Source organism: Antedon bifida, chromosome 4 (genome assembly GCF_963402885.1).
Source record: "Antedon bifida chromosome 4, ecAntBifi1.1, whole genome shotgun sequence".
In the NCBI taxonomy this organism is placed as follows: Eukaryota; Metazoa; Echinodermata; class Crinoidea; order Comatulida; family Antedonidae; genus Antedon; species Antedon bifida.
The window spans coordinates 7,521,385-7,537,110 of record NC_136229.1 but is presented as its reverse complement, the minus strand read 5'-3'; the positions used below and the strand labels follow the sequence as shown (position 1 = coordinate 7,537,110).

The 15,726-nt window shown below is 33.2% G+C and overlaps 2 protein-coding genes across 3 annotated transcripts in view; both read left to right on the top strand.

Moving 5' to 3' along the window:
- Positions 1-121: 121 nt before the first annotated feature.
- LOC144839544 (solute carrier family 22 member 18-like) lies at positions 122-6,767 on the top strand. The gene is made up of 8 exons (XM_078694957.1): positions 122-542; positions 752-995; positions 1,365-1,497; positions 2,358-2,470; positions 3,103-3,317; positions 3,865-3,966; positions 5,349-5,469; positions 5,827-6,767. The coding sequence occupies exons 1-8, from the start codon at positions 258-260 to the stop codon at positions 5,979-5,981; spliced, it is 1,368 nt and encodes a 455-aa protein (XP_078551083.1). The 5' UTR covers positions 122-257; the 3' UTR covers positions 5,982-6,767.
- Positions 6,768-12,506: 5,739 nt separating this feature from the next.
- LOC144839821 (uncharacterized) overlaps positions 12,507-15,726 on the top strand; it is a 70,897-nt gene continuing 67,677 nt past the window's right edge. For both annotated transcript variants that reach the window (XR_013611787.1, XM_078695338.1), the window contains exons 1-2: positions 12,507-13,282; positions 15,428-15,523. Coding sequence is in view for 1 of the 2 variants with exons in the window: in XM_078695338.1 (XP_078551464.1) it covers positions 12,733-13,282; positions 15,428-15,523 (646 nt within the window). In the remaining variant the exon portion in view is untranslated. The remainder of the gene's footprint in view (positions 13,283-15,427; positions 15,524-15,726) is intronic.

Here is a 15,726-nt window from a genome sequence, read left to right as displayed (position 1 = left end):
ATATAAGTATCTTGTTTTAAATGTCATAATATGTAAATATGTTCATTTTCTTGGCTTATTAAAATAGCAGCCAGCTTTTCGTCGTGGTTTTGTTTGCGCATAGTGAAAGGAGGGCAGGGGTCACACAAAAAAAACACCGGAAGTGTTGAAGTTTACACCTGAAAATACGTCGAGTGTGTAAAACCAAAAGAAACATCCGGTACCTAGAGTTAAAAAATAGTTTTCATTGATTGACTTGAATGATGGTATAATAAAAAATGAAGTTGCGATCCCATAAAATGCTTTCAAATCAGTTAAATCCTAGTGATTCCCAAGCTAGGCCAAACACGGAAGAGGAGGCGACGACGAAATCAGACACCGATGATGATAAGCAGGCAGCACTGCCACGTTTGATGGATGGTGACAGTAGCACATATGGGCCTAGACTTAAAAAAACTAGACAGTGGGCCTATCTAGGCCTAGATATGGACGTGATAAAAGTCGTTCACGTTAACCTGTTTTTGTATTCAACATGTTTTTCGATTCAAACAGGTGTTCTGCCGGTGAGAAATCATTAAATTATATATCAAAGGCTATTATATGTAATTTTTATTGTAATTTTATTAATTATAAAAAACATGGTATTTATTTTATTTTGCTAGGCCTAGGCTATGGCTACTTTAATTATTTATGCTTTTTATTATTTAAAAATAAAATAAATTGTTCATTTTGTTTTTATTTATAATAATGTGAATGTAAATTGTTTTTTCAGTACCTTACTCGGTCATTGAACCTAGACACTGTTCAGTTTGGCTACCTCCAAACAACGTTTTATCTTGTACAATTAATAGGTGGCCCTTTGTATGGCCGGTTCGCAGATGTACACGGCAGTCGTATTGCAATGCTTCTCGCATTTTCATCTGCAGCTCTTATGTATGGAATTCTTGGAGCTGCTACTTCTGCATTTGGCGTCTTTTTATCAAGGCTACCGTCATTGTTTCTTCATGCATTTCATGGTTGGTATTGTTCTCAAATGTGTTAGACAAAAGTATTTAATAATAAACCTCAGCTTTAAGACATGCTATTTTAAAACTTTGGTAACTTTTAAACTACAAACTTTTACTTTTAAAGCTAACTAATGGAGTGTATTTTAATGTTTAGACACCTTACCTTTGAAATCTTTTACCTATTTTAGTTTTCACCAATCTTCAAATTTGTTGACAAAATCACTTTAATCATGATAATTTAATTAGTTAAAATAAAAATAACTTAAAACATAAATGATCATTAACAAACTATAGTTAAAAATATGATGTATTCTATTCTAATGAATATAAGTCTTGATATAAAAAAAACTGTTAATTAAAAAAACTTTTTTTTTAAAGCTTCACAAATAGTTATTGTTGACGTGACGGAACCATCAAAACGAGCTGCTGCATTAGGTCGCATGTCATTATCATATGGATTAGGAAGAGTGGTTGGTCCGTTAATTGGAGGCCAAGTTGCAAGCAGATTCAGGTATACAATAAGTTCATCACTCTACTAGAAATTGTTTAAAATCAATAGTGGCGTAACGCAGAGGTCTGAGAAGTTTAGGAGCACTAAGTGGCCCTCCAACGCTGGAGGCGTCGGGCGTTTTTTTAGCATTTTTCGACATATTTTAATATATTTTTTCCCCTGGGCACTGCTCAGGGGCCCAAATAAGCTCGGGGCCCCTGTGTTTAGCCAGTGAGCACTCATAGCCGTTACACCACTGTGGCACCATGCTACAGATAATTGTGACACAGACGTACAGCAGAACCCCTTTCTTGGAACAGCCATATTCAGTGGACACTTTCCTGTGAAACAAATGAAGGACAGTACTGTATATGCTTTAACCCCTATATTAAGCAGACACTTTGTTTGTCCTGAACGTGTCCCCATAATAAGGGTTTTACAATAATTTAGTTAGTACTAGAATTGATCAATGTTTTAAATCAAAATTACAACCATACTTCCAGTAGAAGTGGTGCCCTCCTATTGGACAGTCCTATTCAAGAGACAGACACCACTGTAAGGTGAAACTTTTCCATGAAACGAAAGACTTGCAATATAAGTTTTAACACCACAGCCACCCACTATTCCGGAGAAATTTTTCTGTAAAACAAATCAGAGACAATATGTTTTATCTCCATGATCCCTATTCAAGCTGCCGACACCCCTATTAAGACTGGACACTTTGCTTGGTCCTGAAGGTGACCCCTAAATAGGGGTTCTACTGAATACTGCTGACATGCCATAATTGCCATCATCATTTTCACCTTCTTTGTACCAAATTACCAAAAGCATTATTATTTTTGTTTACAATCTTCTGTTTTCTTTAATTTTTTTCTGTATAGTGAGCAGTCAAGTGCCTTTGTTGCGTGTGGAGGTTCTTTACTAAGTGTTTTAATCATCCTAAAATTCATTCCAAAAAACACAAAAACCTCTGGTGCTAAAGATGCTAGTGGAGGTGATTATAAATTTGTTTACAGATTTGTGTCATGCTATAGTGTTCATTGAACACTTGTAAAATAATATTATGTTTTTTATTTTATTATTATGTTGTTCATTTATACTGAACTTAATGTTATACTTTTATTATGTGTCTATGACGACAGTGATGGACAGGTCATCCCTCGACCAAATTATATTTTTTGTTGTATTATCATTGTATTGTATATATTTGATTTTGGTCAAATAAATGTTGAATTGAAGTTTCAATTATCAAGAAGTTTTAGTTATCAAGAAGTTTTAGTTATCAAGAAGTTTTAGTTGACCTGACGCCAGCTAAGTTACAGTATCAGCCAACATAATTTTACACTTGATTTACTCAAATTTAAACAGCTGTTTATTAAATTAAGCACAACTGTGAAATACCTGAGCATATGCCTTTATATATTTATTTATCTGGCAATTAAACATTAAGCAAATTGCATGCTTGAATTTATTGATTTTTCTACTCCATTTAAACATTAAAATACTGATTTAAGTTTGTTTTTTAAATTATGTCAATGCACTTTGTATACTATTATTTTCCTCCTCTGATTTACTCTTCTTGTTAAGCTACTCCAATCTTTAATTGAATTCTTCTTATATTTTTAGAAACCAAGTCTTCCGAAGGAATTTTCAACATCTCCAAGATTACTTCCATTCTCACCAAATCTCCAGGGGCAATATTCTTCATTTTCTTCATGATGATTGCTGGTGCTCCAAGTTACTTGTTTGAAGGCATGTTGTCCGTCATCACCATGGAAACATTTAAATTAACCCCAGATCAGACGGGTTTCATACTTTCATTTTCAGGAGTGATTTCAATGGTAAAGTTTTACAACATTACACTTACACGTTAAGATTTGTTAGTTGAGTTTTATGGAGGTTGAAGAAATTAAACTGTATAAAGCTTTACCAAACCATAGAGGGTGCTATAATTTGTTTTAAATGCATCCAAACATAAAGGGCGCCATTTAAAAAAATAAATCTTTGGCATCAGCATCTCTAAATCTCGTTTTCTAAAGCGTGGCATATGGCAATGGACAACTTTGCCGTTGGTTAACCAAAATGGGCCTAGGAAAGAGCCTATATGTATTCACTTTTGGGAGACTTTGGAAAAACCTTTTCTAGGACCAGTCTTTGTCAAGAAAAACTATGCGAATAAACGCACTGGGGCATTTATTCCAAATGATGTTCTAGGAGAGGCATTTATTCGTTTCGTTTATTCAAAGCGATAAATATGGTAATTTGAAATTTGAATTTTTAATCTTCACTGTGTTTCTTTTCTCATGAGGAGAATAATCATATTGATGTGTATAAAAAAAAGTTAACTTAAACAGTCACCATTAACATTGACTTAATTTGTTTACCCAGCTTGTTCAAGGCTTTGGTATTGGTATTCTGACAAAGAGATACAGCGAAGCAGTCATTTTAAACGGGTCTATTATCACTCTACTTATTTCTTATTCATTTCTGGTAAGTCAATAAAAATATAGAACAGATCATGTCAAAATTATTGTACTAACTAACTAAAAATGAAGGGGTTTTTTTTTAGTGTCAATGTTTATAGGACAGTCACTGTAATAAACAGTATATATAATATGAAAAACTTTCTAAATAATATATATATATAAACACAACAGATAAACTCATAACTCATTGAGAATGTTGCTAGGCTTACCTAAGCATTGTAGTGCTACTACATGTTTTCCACAAAGAGAATTCCCTCTTTTTATGAGCATGTCCACAAATGCATCTATGGTTTTAGAATAAGAGTTTTGAATATTGAAAATGATATAGTTAGGTGTACTACGAACTATCTGTTACGATCTTAAAATCTCTTCACTAAATGGGAGAAAACCCTATTTTAGTGTGATTTTCCGTTTTCTTTTGTTTTTTGTATATATGGAATTTTTATTCTGAAATAAAGTGATCAATCAATAATCAGATTAACAGTTAAGGTGTAGTTACTGCAGTTGCTGCAGTAGAATAATTTTATAGTTTCATTTTTGAGAGCTAAAACAATCCCAAAATTGTATTTATTACCTCCGCCAAGGAGGTTATGTTTTCACCCCTGTATGTTTGTGTGTGCGTGTGTGTGTGTGTGTGTGTGCGTTTGTGTGTGTGTCTAGAGACCACAGTTTTTATCCGATTCTCACCAAACTTAGCCACAATGATCAATGACTCATCATATAATTGTGGTTAAATTTTGAATGGTCAGGGTCAAAGATCAAGGTCCACAAAAAAAAAAAAATAAATAAAAAAAAAACTCAGTGGGACTTGAACCAGTGATCTCAACTGTGAGAGGCTGGATACATAACCATTACACCACACTGTCATCCACAACTTTGTAGTGTGCATTTAGCCTATTTACACTTAGAAATAATTAAAAAAATGTAAAAAAAATATATTTATTTTCCGGGGACATTTTATGTAGGGGAATTTTACAGTAGGCGGAGGTTTGTACTCTCGGAGTACCCTCTAGTTATAATATTTTATAGGCTTGGAAGAACATATGTTGCCAATGTACATACAGTTTGAGTTTTTATTTGTATATGCTTGTAACAGATGGAGCCTATGATGATGTTAAAATAGATAAAACATTTGTTACTGTATATTACAGAAGTACATTTAACAAGACTAATATTTGTTATCACAAGCAAGTTCTAAATACATGTTCAATCAAAAAATTAGGAAATTTTACCTAGATGTTCTTCAACATCAATTTTAATTATCCTATATAAACACTTCTTTTGTACAGAAGCTAACCCTTTTCTGTATTTCCATCAAGAAAGAAAATGGTTACATTATGTAATATGAAATTATATATATGTTAATTAATATGTTCTCTTTTGCAGTGTTTCGTTTCAACCACAACTCATTTGATTGTAGTTCTTGTACTAATAACGTGTGGTAATGGGGTCATAGGTACAGTACTTACCAGCTCACTAACAAAAACAGTTTCAGTCACAGATACAGGTAAGTTTTAAATCTAGATACAGTAATAATCCTATTAGTAAATTGTTCAATTTTTTAGTCAATAATTTTTTAGAAATATGCTAATTATATATATATTGTTTTGTCTCTCTTGTGGTTTTTGGGTATTTTTTCATACATAGTAAATTAAATAATTATTGTCATTTTCTAACTTTTATTATCTGATATGATATTTATTTATATATTTTATTTTTTATTATTTGTTTTATATGAAATCTCCAGAAATGTTCTGTAAATTTGAGAACTCAAATTAAATTTCTTATAGTTATAGACAATGATTTAGCATTTTGAAGAATATTCTATTCTATAAAATTTCTAAAAATGTATTTTTCTCCTCAGGTACAATGCTAGGCCTTGGACATGCCTCTCAGTCTCTTGTTTCAACAATGTCACCGACTGCTGGAGCTTATTTGCTTGAACGATTTGGTCTTACCTCATTCGGAATAGTTGGTGTTGTGGTATACATAATGTTGCTATTTGCGCCAAAGAAATAGCGTTGTCTTCCTATGCTTTATATCACTTTGTAACACTATGATACATATTTGTTTTTATTATTAATACAGTAGAATCCCTCGTTTTGGAAATCTCTTTTAAGGGGACTCCTGTGAAAAGAATGAGATGACATATACTGTATACAATAACATTACATTCAACCCCTATTCAGACAACACTCCTATTATGAGGGCGTGTGGCGCAGTGTGTTGGACGCTGGATTACTGATCGTGAGATCGTGGTTCGAATCCAACTCTCGCCGCATTGCTTGTTGCTTGTATCCTAATAGGCAAGACACTTACTTACTTAACTTTGCCTCTCTCCACCCAGGTGTATAAAATGGGTACCCAGTTAGACACAACTTTGCGCTGATTACTAGCTGCATTATGGGAGTATATGTGTTTGATCCACTGTGACCGGGGTAATAATGCTATGTAAAGTGCCTTTGAGCATGATTACTCATGAAAATGGTGCTTTATAAACGTGGTATTATTAATTATTATTAAGGGGAATGTGGTATTATTAAGTGGAATAAGAGGTGCTACTGTATTATTACTAATTGGTGATGGTTTTTTAATCTACCACAGTACTGTACTACTTTCACCTTCAGTCAAAATGACTATTAAAATGACATCGGAGAGCCATTGCAATCATAAAGTTGATGACTGCAATAAATATTTATGTTTAATTTGCACATAGGTCCTATAATTTGGACAATAATGGTCAGCAATTGAAATTTCATATTTTATTGTAATGTAGATTATGAAATAAAATAATATTTATTTTTACGTCAGGCGTGTGTGAATAACATATTACTATTATTATTACTAATTTAACTATTTAGAGGTCAATTTTAAGATAATTTTTTCTGCAAGTATTTAAAGGTCAATCGTTAATCAGACCTTTATACCTCGATGATTAGACGAAGGTTAGAACGAAAAATGGGGGCCGAGTGACAGTACATCCTCTGTCACGTGATTAACCACCTAGAAGCATAGTACACGGCTACTGTCTGCTGATTGGTGCGCGTCCGAAAGAGTTTGACGCAGTCCTAACTACCCGTAAAGAATAACAAGAGTAAACCTGACATCTTTACGTCTGTCTTATGACAAACAGGATGCGTATTATTAACACGTGGAAATGATAAGCAAATAACCGACCCTATATAAGATTATAATATTAGGGCCTATTATATCATTTGACAATGATGATGATTAAAAAGCAACAGACAAGTTCACGTTTAGCCTACACATGCCTTCAGGTTGTACCCGTCCTGTGATCTGACAAACATCTGTTCATCCATTAAACATATCTAATTAGTGCTATACTGTCGTTTATTGCACGTGTGCATTAATATGTCGGACGGACGGTCAATATTATTGCTCAGAAAATTAAGTACGCCGTAGTTGGCTTATTCAGTGAACTGGTAGGCCTATATTTATTCATGGACAATCCTGGTCTATTGTAGTTCCAATATAATGTTTTATGAAGTTATAGTAGGCCCAGTCATAGTACTAAACTGAACTAAACACTAGGAAATGTGCTGCTAAAATTATTTTTATTTTTGGTCTTTTTTTTTAATACCTTCAATTAATTATACTGTATTTTAAATACAATTTGTCACAATATTATTTAGGGTATGAACTTCAATCCTAATTCAATTTCAATTTAAAAAAAGGGACTTATTGTCTTTAAATAAATGTATTTCACAATCTCTTCCAACGAGATACTGTATAATATTCAAATAGTTACATTTTTTACAATTGATAGGCTATGAAAAAAAAAAGAAATGCACATAGACGAGTGGTAACGGTAAGCTGACGCGGAAACCGCGTAGCTTGTCCCACGTACAATCTGTATCTATCCTGAGCGGAAACGACTCGCCCGCTCCGCGTTGTGTACAAATGGTCATAAAGATTAACATAGATTCTATGTATCAACGTTAACGCTCGTCTGTGTAAATTGGCCTTCTCATAAAAATGTGTTTAAAAATTATGTTTTTAGTATGGTTTTTTAAATGACTCACTCACTAGTCATATCTTGAAGGAAATATTGTCCTTTGCACAAGATGTTCTCACGGGTTATTCGCATGTGGAAAACATTTTTTCAAATGTTCACTTTCGGTTATGATATGAATGACGATATGATTCACATTTTAAATAGCCTTAAATGACATTAGACTGACAAAGACCTATTATTGGACATCGGGAAGTGAGATTCTCTTTTTCCATTCGAATTCCATAGTAGGCCTACTGTAACCTTTTTCATGAAAATGTGGAAAATGTCACAACTTAAAACTGGAATAAACGTTGACATCAATAACTACAATCAGAACCAACATGAAAAGCGGAGGAAACATCAGGGACAAAAGATATTGTCTTATTAGACAGGTTTACATCTTGCATTAAAACGTAAATTAGTTAACGTTCATTCATTCATTTCTTTATTTGTTTCAATCCACAATAATAATAAACATAACATAATAAAATCAACCTTATTTCTTATAATTTGCAGAGGAATAAATTGCAGAAGAAAGAAAAAAAGGAAAAAGAAATAAAATGCATCATAGTTGTCCCCACCCCACTCTCCCAGCCCACACTTATATAAGTTTAGGGGAGGATGGGGTAAGTGGTACAATAGTGACTTATCATAAAATAAATACAGCCAGTGGTAGTAAAACTGAATATAACTACCATGATTAGATGGTCTATATACTTGGTTACTTATGTTCAAAAGTTATTTTGGATTAAGTATTTGGAATTAATTAATTTGAATCAATTAGTGACTGATCTGCGGGACCACTTGCCCCGTCAGTGGGGTAACTGGACCAACATATAGGCCTAAAATACATTAAAAAAACAATTTTTTATGACAAAATATTATTTTTTTTTATTTTACATCTCCACGGTTAAATAGTCTGACTTAACATTGTATTGTTGGACATGGTACCAGAATATTGAGATACTCCTTTATACTATGTTATTGTAATACTTCAAATTTTGCTCATGAAAATGTGTAATTATGCAAAAATGATTTGATCGATTAATTAGGTAATAGGCCTACAGTATTAATGCAAGTTGCTGTTTCTTATTATATATATTATACTTATAGTCTATACTTATAGGCCTTTACAACTTTCATTCCAGAATATTCTGCATAAAGGAATGATTGTCTCTTTGTTTCAAAAACATTTTATTTATGTTAGAAAACATGTAACTTACAAGAGGACACAAGCTTCTTTAGAAACTAAAATTCTAGAAAATGTGAGTCAGAAAGATGAATCAGTATCGTGTGGAGGACATACTTTTCTGTTCTCAATAAGTATGTCGTGTCTTTCGTTATTTCAAACTTTGTTTCAATGCCATTATGACAATTCTATATTCAGAAGACTGAAATTACACTTTTCAGATGTTAATAATGGTTCACATTTGGGAGGAAAACATTGATTGAAGAAGCGTTTAGAAAAATAGATTGCAAAATATGATGCGTTTGTAAGCATGACAATTACCATTGATATGCCACTTAGTGTTGAATCATTTTACGTTGATTAGACCCAAGTTGCGTGGTTGACTTCCAGTTTCCACGAAATCGGAGGGTTCTATCGGAAACGCTTGGTCATAATGTGGTCTACTACAGACTTTTTCAAGTAGTCTTGATCTATGAACTGACACTAATATCAATGTTGAACTTTATATCTAATTTAAACTTAAATTAAGTAGACATATGTCATAATACAGTAGTATATCTTTGATATAAATTCCAGCCCATTCTTTAGCCCCACACCGGCCCGATGTGATCTCATGGTATCTTCTTGTATAGAAATATCCATATTCGATTCTTTTTGGTTTGGTTGTTGCGACTCTAGCAAATGTCTTTTTCTGGGCCTAGAATTATAAGCCTACCGTTAAATCACTTTCATCAATGAAGAAATGTTTAAATTAATAAAAATGATTGGGTAAGTATAATCTCCGTGGTCTTTTCTCTCTCCACCTATCTCTATTTACACAACATTTCATATTATAATTATTAAAATTTAAGTCTACAACATAAACATTATTCGAAACGATTAATGTAGCCTATAAATCAGTAGGTCTGTATCGGTAGTACACAGAACTTACAAAAGGTGACATCCGGATCACCTTTGTACCAATAGAGGATATCCATCACGTTCCTACATATCCTCAGACATGAACGTGTGGCAGAATCCTGTATCGTTCGACTATTTTAAAATGTTTACAGTATTTTTCCATAAATAGAGTTTAGCATAGCTAAATTACTTCGCGTTCACCACAGATTGGTAGTTCAAGGCAGCTTGTCTGAAATAGAATGTCATGATTGTGTCTGTCTGTCTGTCGTCTGTGCTACAGTCCTTCTACACCTCCTTCGACAATTGTTGTCATTTTATAATTTAACAAAGTTTATGACTGCGGTTATTTATACTTCGCTTAATTATCAGTAGGCTTATGCCTCAACGAAAGCGACACTCGACATGACAACGGATTGATAATTAAGTACCCTGTTTAATTCTAAAACAACGTACATCATAATAATGTTATTAATATGCCTACAAATTTATGCAAAAATGAGGAATAGAAATTGTTAAAAATAGAATATTCATAATGGAATATTCAAATTAAACTGTTAATAATAGTTTTACTACTAGATGTTTTTAGTAGCTTGTTTATTATTTACATAATATAGAATGTTTTTCGTAATTTACAGTACGAAGCCCCATGAATTAGAAAGCATAATTATTTTTTTAATTTCTACTTTTTCGGTGAATTAACTGCCGCAGTTTCATCCGAAGACGTAGTAAATTCAACATTGTCACTATTACGTTTTAGTTAGGCCTACATTTTAAGATACAACTTAATAAATCCTGACAATTTTTGTTCACTTACACACAGATCTGACTAAATATTACCAAAGTTTAGAAAGTAAGCCTAGTAGGAATACATTATAAAGAAAGAGTTAAGGCTAAAATTACCACCAGATGTATGGTTTAATCTGATAAGCTAAGTCTATCACTTTATATTTCTTTAAATACATATAAAAGAAACATATAAGTTATTTCCAGATTAATTTCTTTTTAATGAACTAATGGGACCGGAGATGTTCAAATTATGACTCCATGTGATATCTGTCGCTCAACCAAGACTTTTACAAAAATGCATAAACCTATTTAACTCATCAAATCTTGAAATCACCCCAATCGCCTTCGGGGACGTGATGTCAATGACCATTCAGTATTACATACATATCCGTTATAGTAGCCTAAAAACATATAAAAAGATTCATCTGTTGGTTGTAAAAGAATTCTATATTCTATTAGTAGTCTGGAAAGCTAGGCCTACTGTTGCTGAGAGATAAAATAACTCTGATTGAGTAAGTTAAAGGGGTACCACACATTACAGCAGTTACACCAACACTTGTCAGATTCAGAAAACGTGCATGGCAAAAATATCATCTTAACTTTCTTTTTATCTTTTGTGGTTCACCACCACCTTTATTCATTCAATGTTTCATTACATCATTTCTAAACATTTTCTACTTTTTAGTCGCGTGGACGCGACTCTATAGTTCACTATGTCGTTCGGTCGGTCTGTCTGTCTGTCGGTCCGGTATCACTATGCGTTTTAGCACGCGACTTATGGCTGTTGGCCTAGTTTTCATTATTTTCTGTTTTTTCATCTTAACTTTGTTGTAAGTCAAAGATTTAAAGCAAGGGCTGCCTTTGTTAAAGAAGTCGAATCCATAAGATTAAAAAAAAAACTGGTTTTTAACTAAAGCTTCTGATTTTCACGTACCTACTATTATACTTAAATTACGTAAAATAAGTAGGTACTCATGAGTCTTAACTATCTTAACTTAAGAAAAAAAATATTGACAAACAGATTTGCAAAGTTAACTGCGTGTACCAACAAAAATATCAGCGTGTAAACGCACTCGTAAAATGTGATCCGATTGATGGCATTTATGTAAAAGTTCACCTAGTGAACCAGCCTACATTAAATGGGTTAGAGGTGTATCTTATTAACGGAAACCTGTTCAGCCTACGTTATTAGGAACGATTATTTGTGGCTAAAATGTATAATAGTGGAAAACAAATACTGTATTGTTGAAAACTATTTTTTTTTTATAGAGTATATCAATAATCTCTGTTGCACGTAAATAAATAATATGAATAGTCAAAGTCAAATAAATTCTAAGACTAGCTATATTTTAATGACTCTATATTTTTTTTTCTATTTTTCTCATTTAGACCCAATTAGTTAATTAATTAATAGCGATTTGCCAAAACCGCGCCCAATTAATAGTGAATGAAATCGTTTAGTTTTAGAAATTAAATTTTAAGACAGCGTATGCCGTAATTAATATCATGCACTGATGTGACGATTTAAAAGACTTACAAAACATTTCGCGAACATTTTGTGTTCTTCAAAATTGAATTAATTTCAGCCGGAAATAGAGTTTCCTTTTTGAGTACAGTAACAGCTAAGGTCGCTTCGAGTCATTTCTGCGAGGGCAATCAGTGACTTACCCTGGGAAACTGTATTTAAGCGACTGTGCTTACTGGCACTAGTTCAGAACAGTTAGCGATACGAGTGGCTCTACAAGATACATTTTTATTAAGTACCGACATTATTCAGGATTATAATTAGTTACATTAACCAGTTGACTTGTTTTATTGGCAGAAAAAAAAAGAATATTTCTTCGTTTAACAAGACCAATAACAATACATAGAAGACAATCATGACTTTGGAAGCGGTTTTTAGAAACTTTACTTTAAAATCTCTGAAAGAGTTTGATGTGAATAAAAAGGTGAAAACGATATCTGATGGAAATTCTAATCCTATCACGAAAGAAGCGATCATTAAGGACGGGGTTATTGAAAAGCGACGGGATCCTAAGAAGTTACCAAATAATACTTGGAGACCGAAGTTCTGCATTTTGACGGCAGACAGTTTAACGCTGCATAAAAAATCATCGTGCGATGATTCGGAGTATTCGCATAAGATCTCTCTCGTAGAAGTCACGTCGGTTGAGAAAATAGAAAAAGGCAGAAGGCATATCCATTTTGATCTGGTGACGCAGACACAGAGAATTGGTTTGAGAGTTCCTTCAAGAGATGTTGACTGGCTTATCCAGATACAACTGGCTGTAGTTGCTTGTAAGAACAGGAATGACTTTCGACGAGAACTCACTACCAAAACTTCTCTTATCGCAACAAAGTACAATTTAAAGAAAAACACAAAGAACTTGCAGGAAGTTATTCTAGATAAAGACGAAGAATATGGAGAAGGTAAGTTTAACATTTCAAACGAACGTGCGTTGAGAGTTGGTGAAATCAGTGAAGAGTAAAATTACTAGTTTCTCTTTTCCCAGGTGAAAGGAATACATAGTTTAAACAAGGCAATCTAACAACGGGAAACTTTTCCAAGATAATAACTTGTAACAGTCCTTGGGTTTTATGTTTGACTGCGACAAATACCAACAGTACAGTACAGTAGGCCTACTATTTACATATTCTCCGCGGCGCGCGGTGTCTGATCGTGTCGCAGCAACAGATAAACCCTTTGATCTCCGGAGCTCAGCATCCTGCTGTTAGATTGCCTTGATTTCAAGAACGAATGTAAGTTTCTTGAACATTAGTCTTTTAAATTAAGTGTGTGTGTTCATATTGTGAACTGAAAGTAAAACTATTTAAGCTGGTAATCAACGGAAAACACAGAATACATAACAGGTCCTACATTTGAAAAAAAAGCATGGCTGCACTTAAGTGTTTAACTAGTAAAAATGTAGTGTATAGCCAAAAGTGGTTTCTAATTTTGATTTTCTTTAACAACAGACACACAAAACACATCGTTGCCTTGAACGATCTGTCATTCCTTCTCTCTGTTAATAATGAATGTGGATTTCAAATTGTGTTTCTATGATAATATTATTGACAAATTATCCAATTTTGAATGTTATTTTTTCTAATAAATTGTATAATAAAGCTAAGCCACATATTCATTACAATAATTAGGAGGCCTAATTTCTATCAAGTGGGTAATTTGTATTGAGTAATTTAATTTTACAGTAGTGGTTTCTATCTAATCGAATTATTATGAAGACATCAAACATTATCCAATTAGCACGTTATGAAATAAGGTGTTCTTCTTAATACAGAATTCTTCTGCAACGTTTAGTAAGTTTGCTACACATCAAATGGGATACTTATCTGTGGAACGTAACGAGAAATCATTTAACTTTTGGTTCCCAATAGAGGCACAACGCAAGGACGTAGACGCAACGCAAATGCGTTGACCAATGACAAGTGACAATTTGAATAATCTATCACTTGTGATTGGTCAAATCTATTACGCTTCGTTACGTACTTGTGTTACGCCTCTAGTGGGAACCAAGTGTATCTACATCAGAGATATAGACTATGCCTGGGGTGAGCCTAATTTGCAAGAGAGGGTTAGACCTATATTTAACACACCGAAGAACAGGCCACATAGCTAGGCCTGTTACTTTAACCACACGTGTCAATTAAAATAGAATCGTAGCGGGTTTCATTCATTTCTCTTGGGTTTGGAGCAGACTCTGTTTGTTTTTCTTTAATATTCAGCGATCATTTCAGTGGTTAGATGAATTAGCCGTTTTTTTCTTAAAATGTCACATGATGTTAGTGAACGTAACAGGTGTGATGACACGTGTGGCGTTCCATATGACAAGTGTCATCATGGGATTGTTCGTACCAGTTAGGTCTACTGCCTTTATAGGCCTACACTTGAATAAAACATATACTGTACTTAAGATAAAATCAAGATGGAAAGGAATAGAGTACTACATATGACTCAGCTGTCTCGTTCTTCAGCCTGTCTGTAACAAAGATTGTTTTCCCGTGGTACCGTAAATGTAAACGTCATAATATAACTTTCAAGGATTCCAACAAATATATCCAATTATCACTATTTACTCATTGTTAGGCCTATATTATTCAGTATATCATGTAGGAAAATATTATATCCATGAATATCAAAAAGTAAATTAATAGATTTTATCAATTGTCATTTATTAAAATTAATTTTAAAGGCGGTCCAATTTAGTTTACAGTGCCTTAGGCCTATGTCTATCTTTCACTTTGCAATTACATTAGACGCAATATTGAGTATAATAAATCGTTATTGTTTAAACAAATTGCTTTCCAATTGAATCAATAATACTGTAGGCCTACAAATAAATACGTGATAAATCTGAATTACTTCCTCGACAAGTAATACAGTTCGATGTAGGCCCTACAGTATATTAAGTTAACATAAAATAGTAGGCCCCAGACCTTAAAATAAGCAAAATATCCTGTAACATAATTATAGCCGGTCGGCAAAATATCTGTTAAAGAATTAATAGATATTGTTGTATTTTTACATATTTATTGAGAAATCATATATTTTTTTAGGAATAGGTATTACGATCCGACGAGCAGGAGGGTGTATAGTCGTGTCCAGAATCTTGCCTGATGGACCAGTTGAAAAGACACAGAAGTTACAGCCAGGTAGGTACAAATAAATCACCGTTTAATAAGCACTTTGTTTTTGACAAGGTACCGGAAGCAATCTTTTTTTATTAGATAACTTAACCAAGTGATTAAACTTTAAATTGTCTGCTTTGAATTTAGCAAGAGCGTCTAGCATGATCACGTTTTAAACTTCCCCAGTCGTAAACGCCTCACAGCCCAATAAGCGTGTTAGAGTAATT

What these genes read in the sequence shown, in the direction of transcription:
- LOC144839544 (XM_078694957.1), top strand. Translation starts at nt 258, where the DNA reads ATGAAGTTGCGATCCCATAAAATGCTTTCAAATCAGTTAAATCCTAGT. An exon ending in TTCAAACAGGTGTTCTGCCG is followed by an intron (nt 543 to 751) that starts GTGAGAAATCAT and finishes TTGTTTTTTCAG; the next exon opens with TACCTTACTCGGTCATTGAA. An exon ending in TTTCAGGAGTGATTTCAATG is followed by an intron (nt 3,318 to 3,864) that starts GTAAAGTTTTAC and finishes TTGTTTACCCAG; the next exon opens with CTTGTTCAAGGCTTTGGTAT.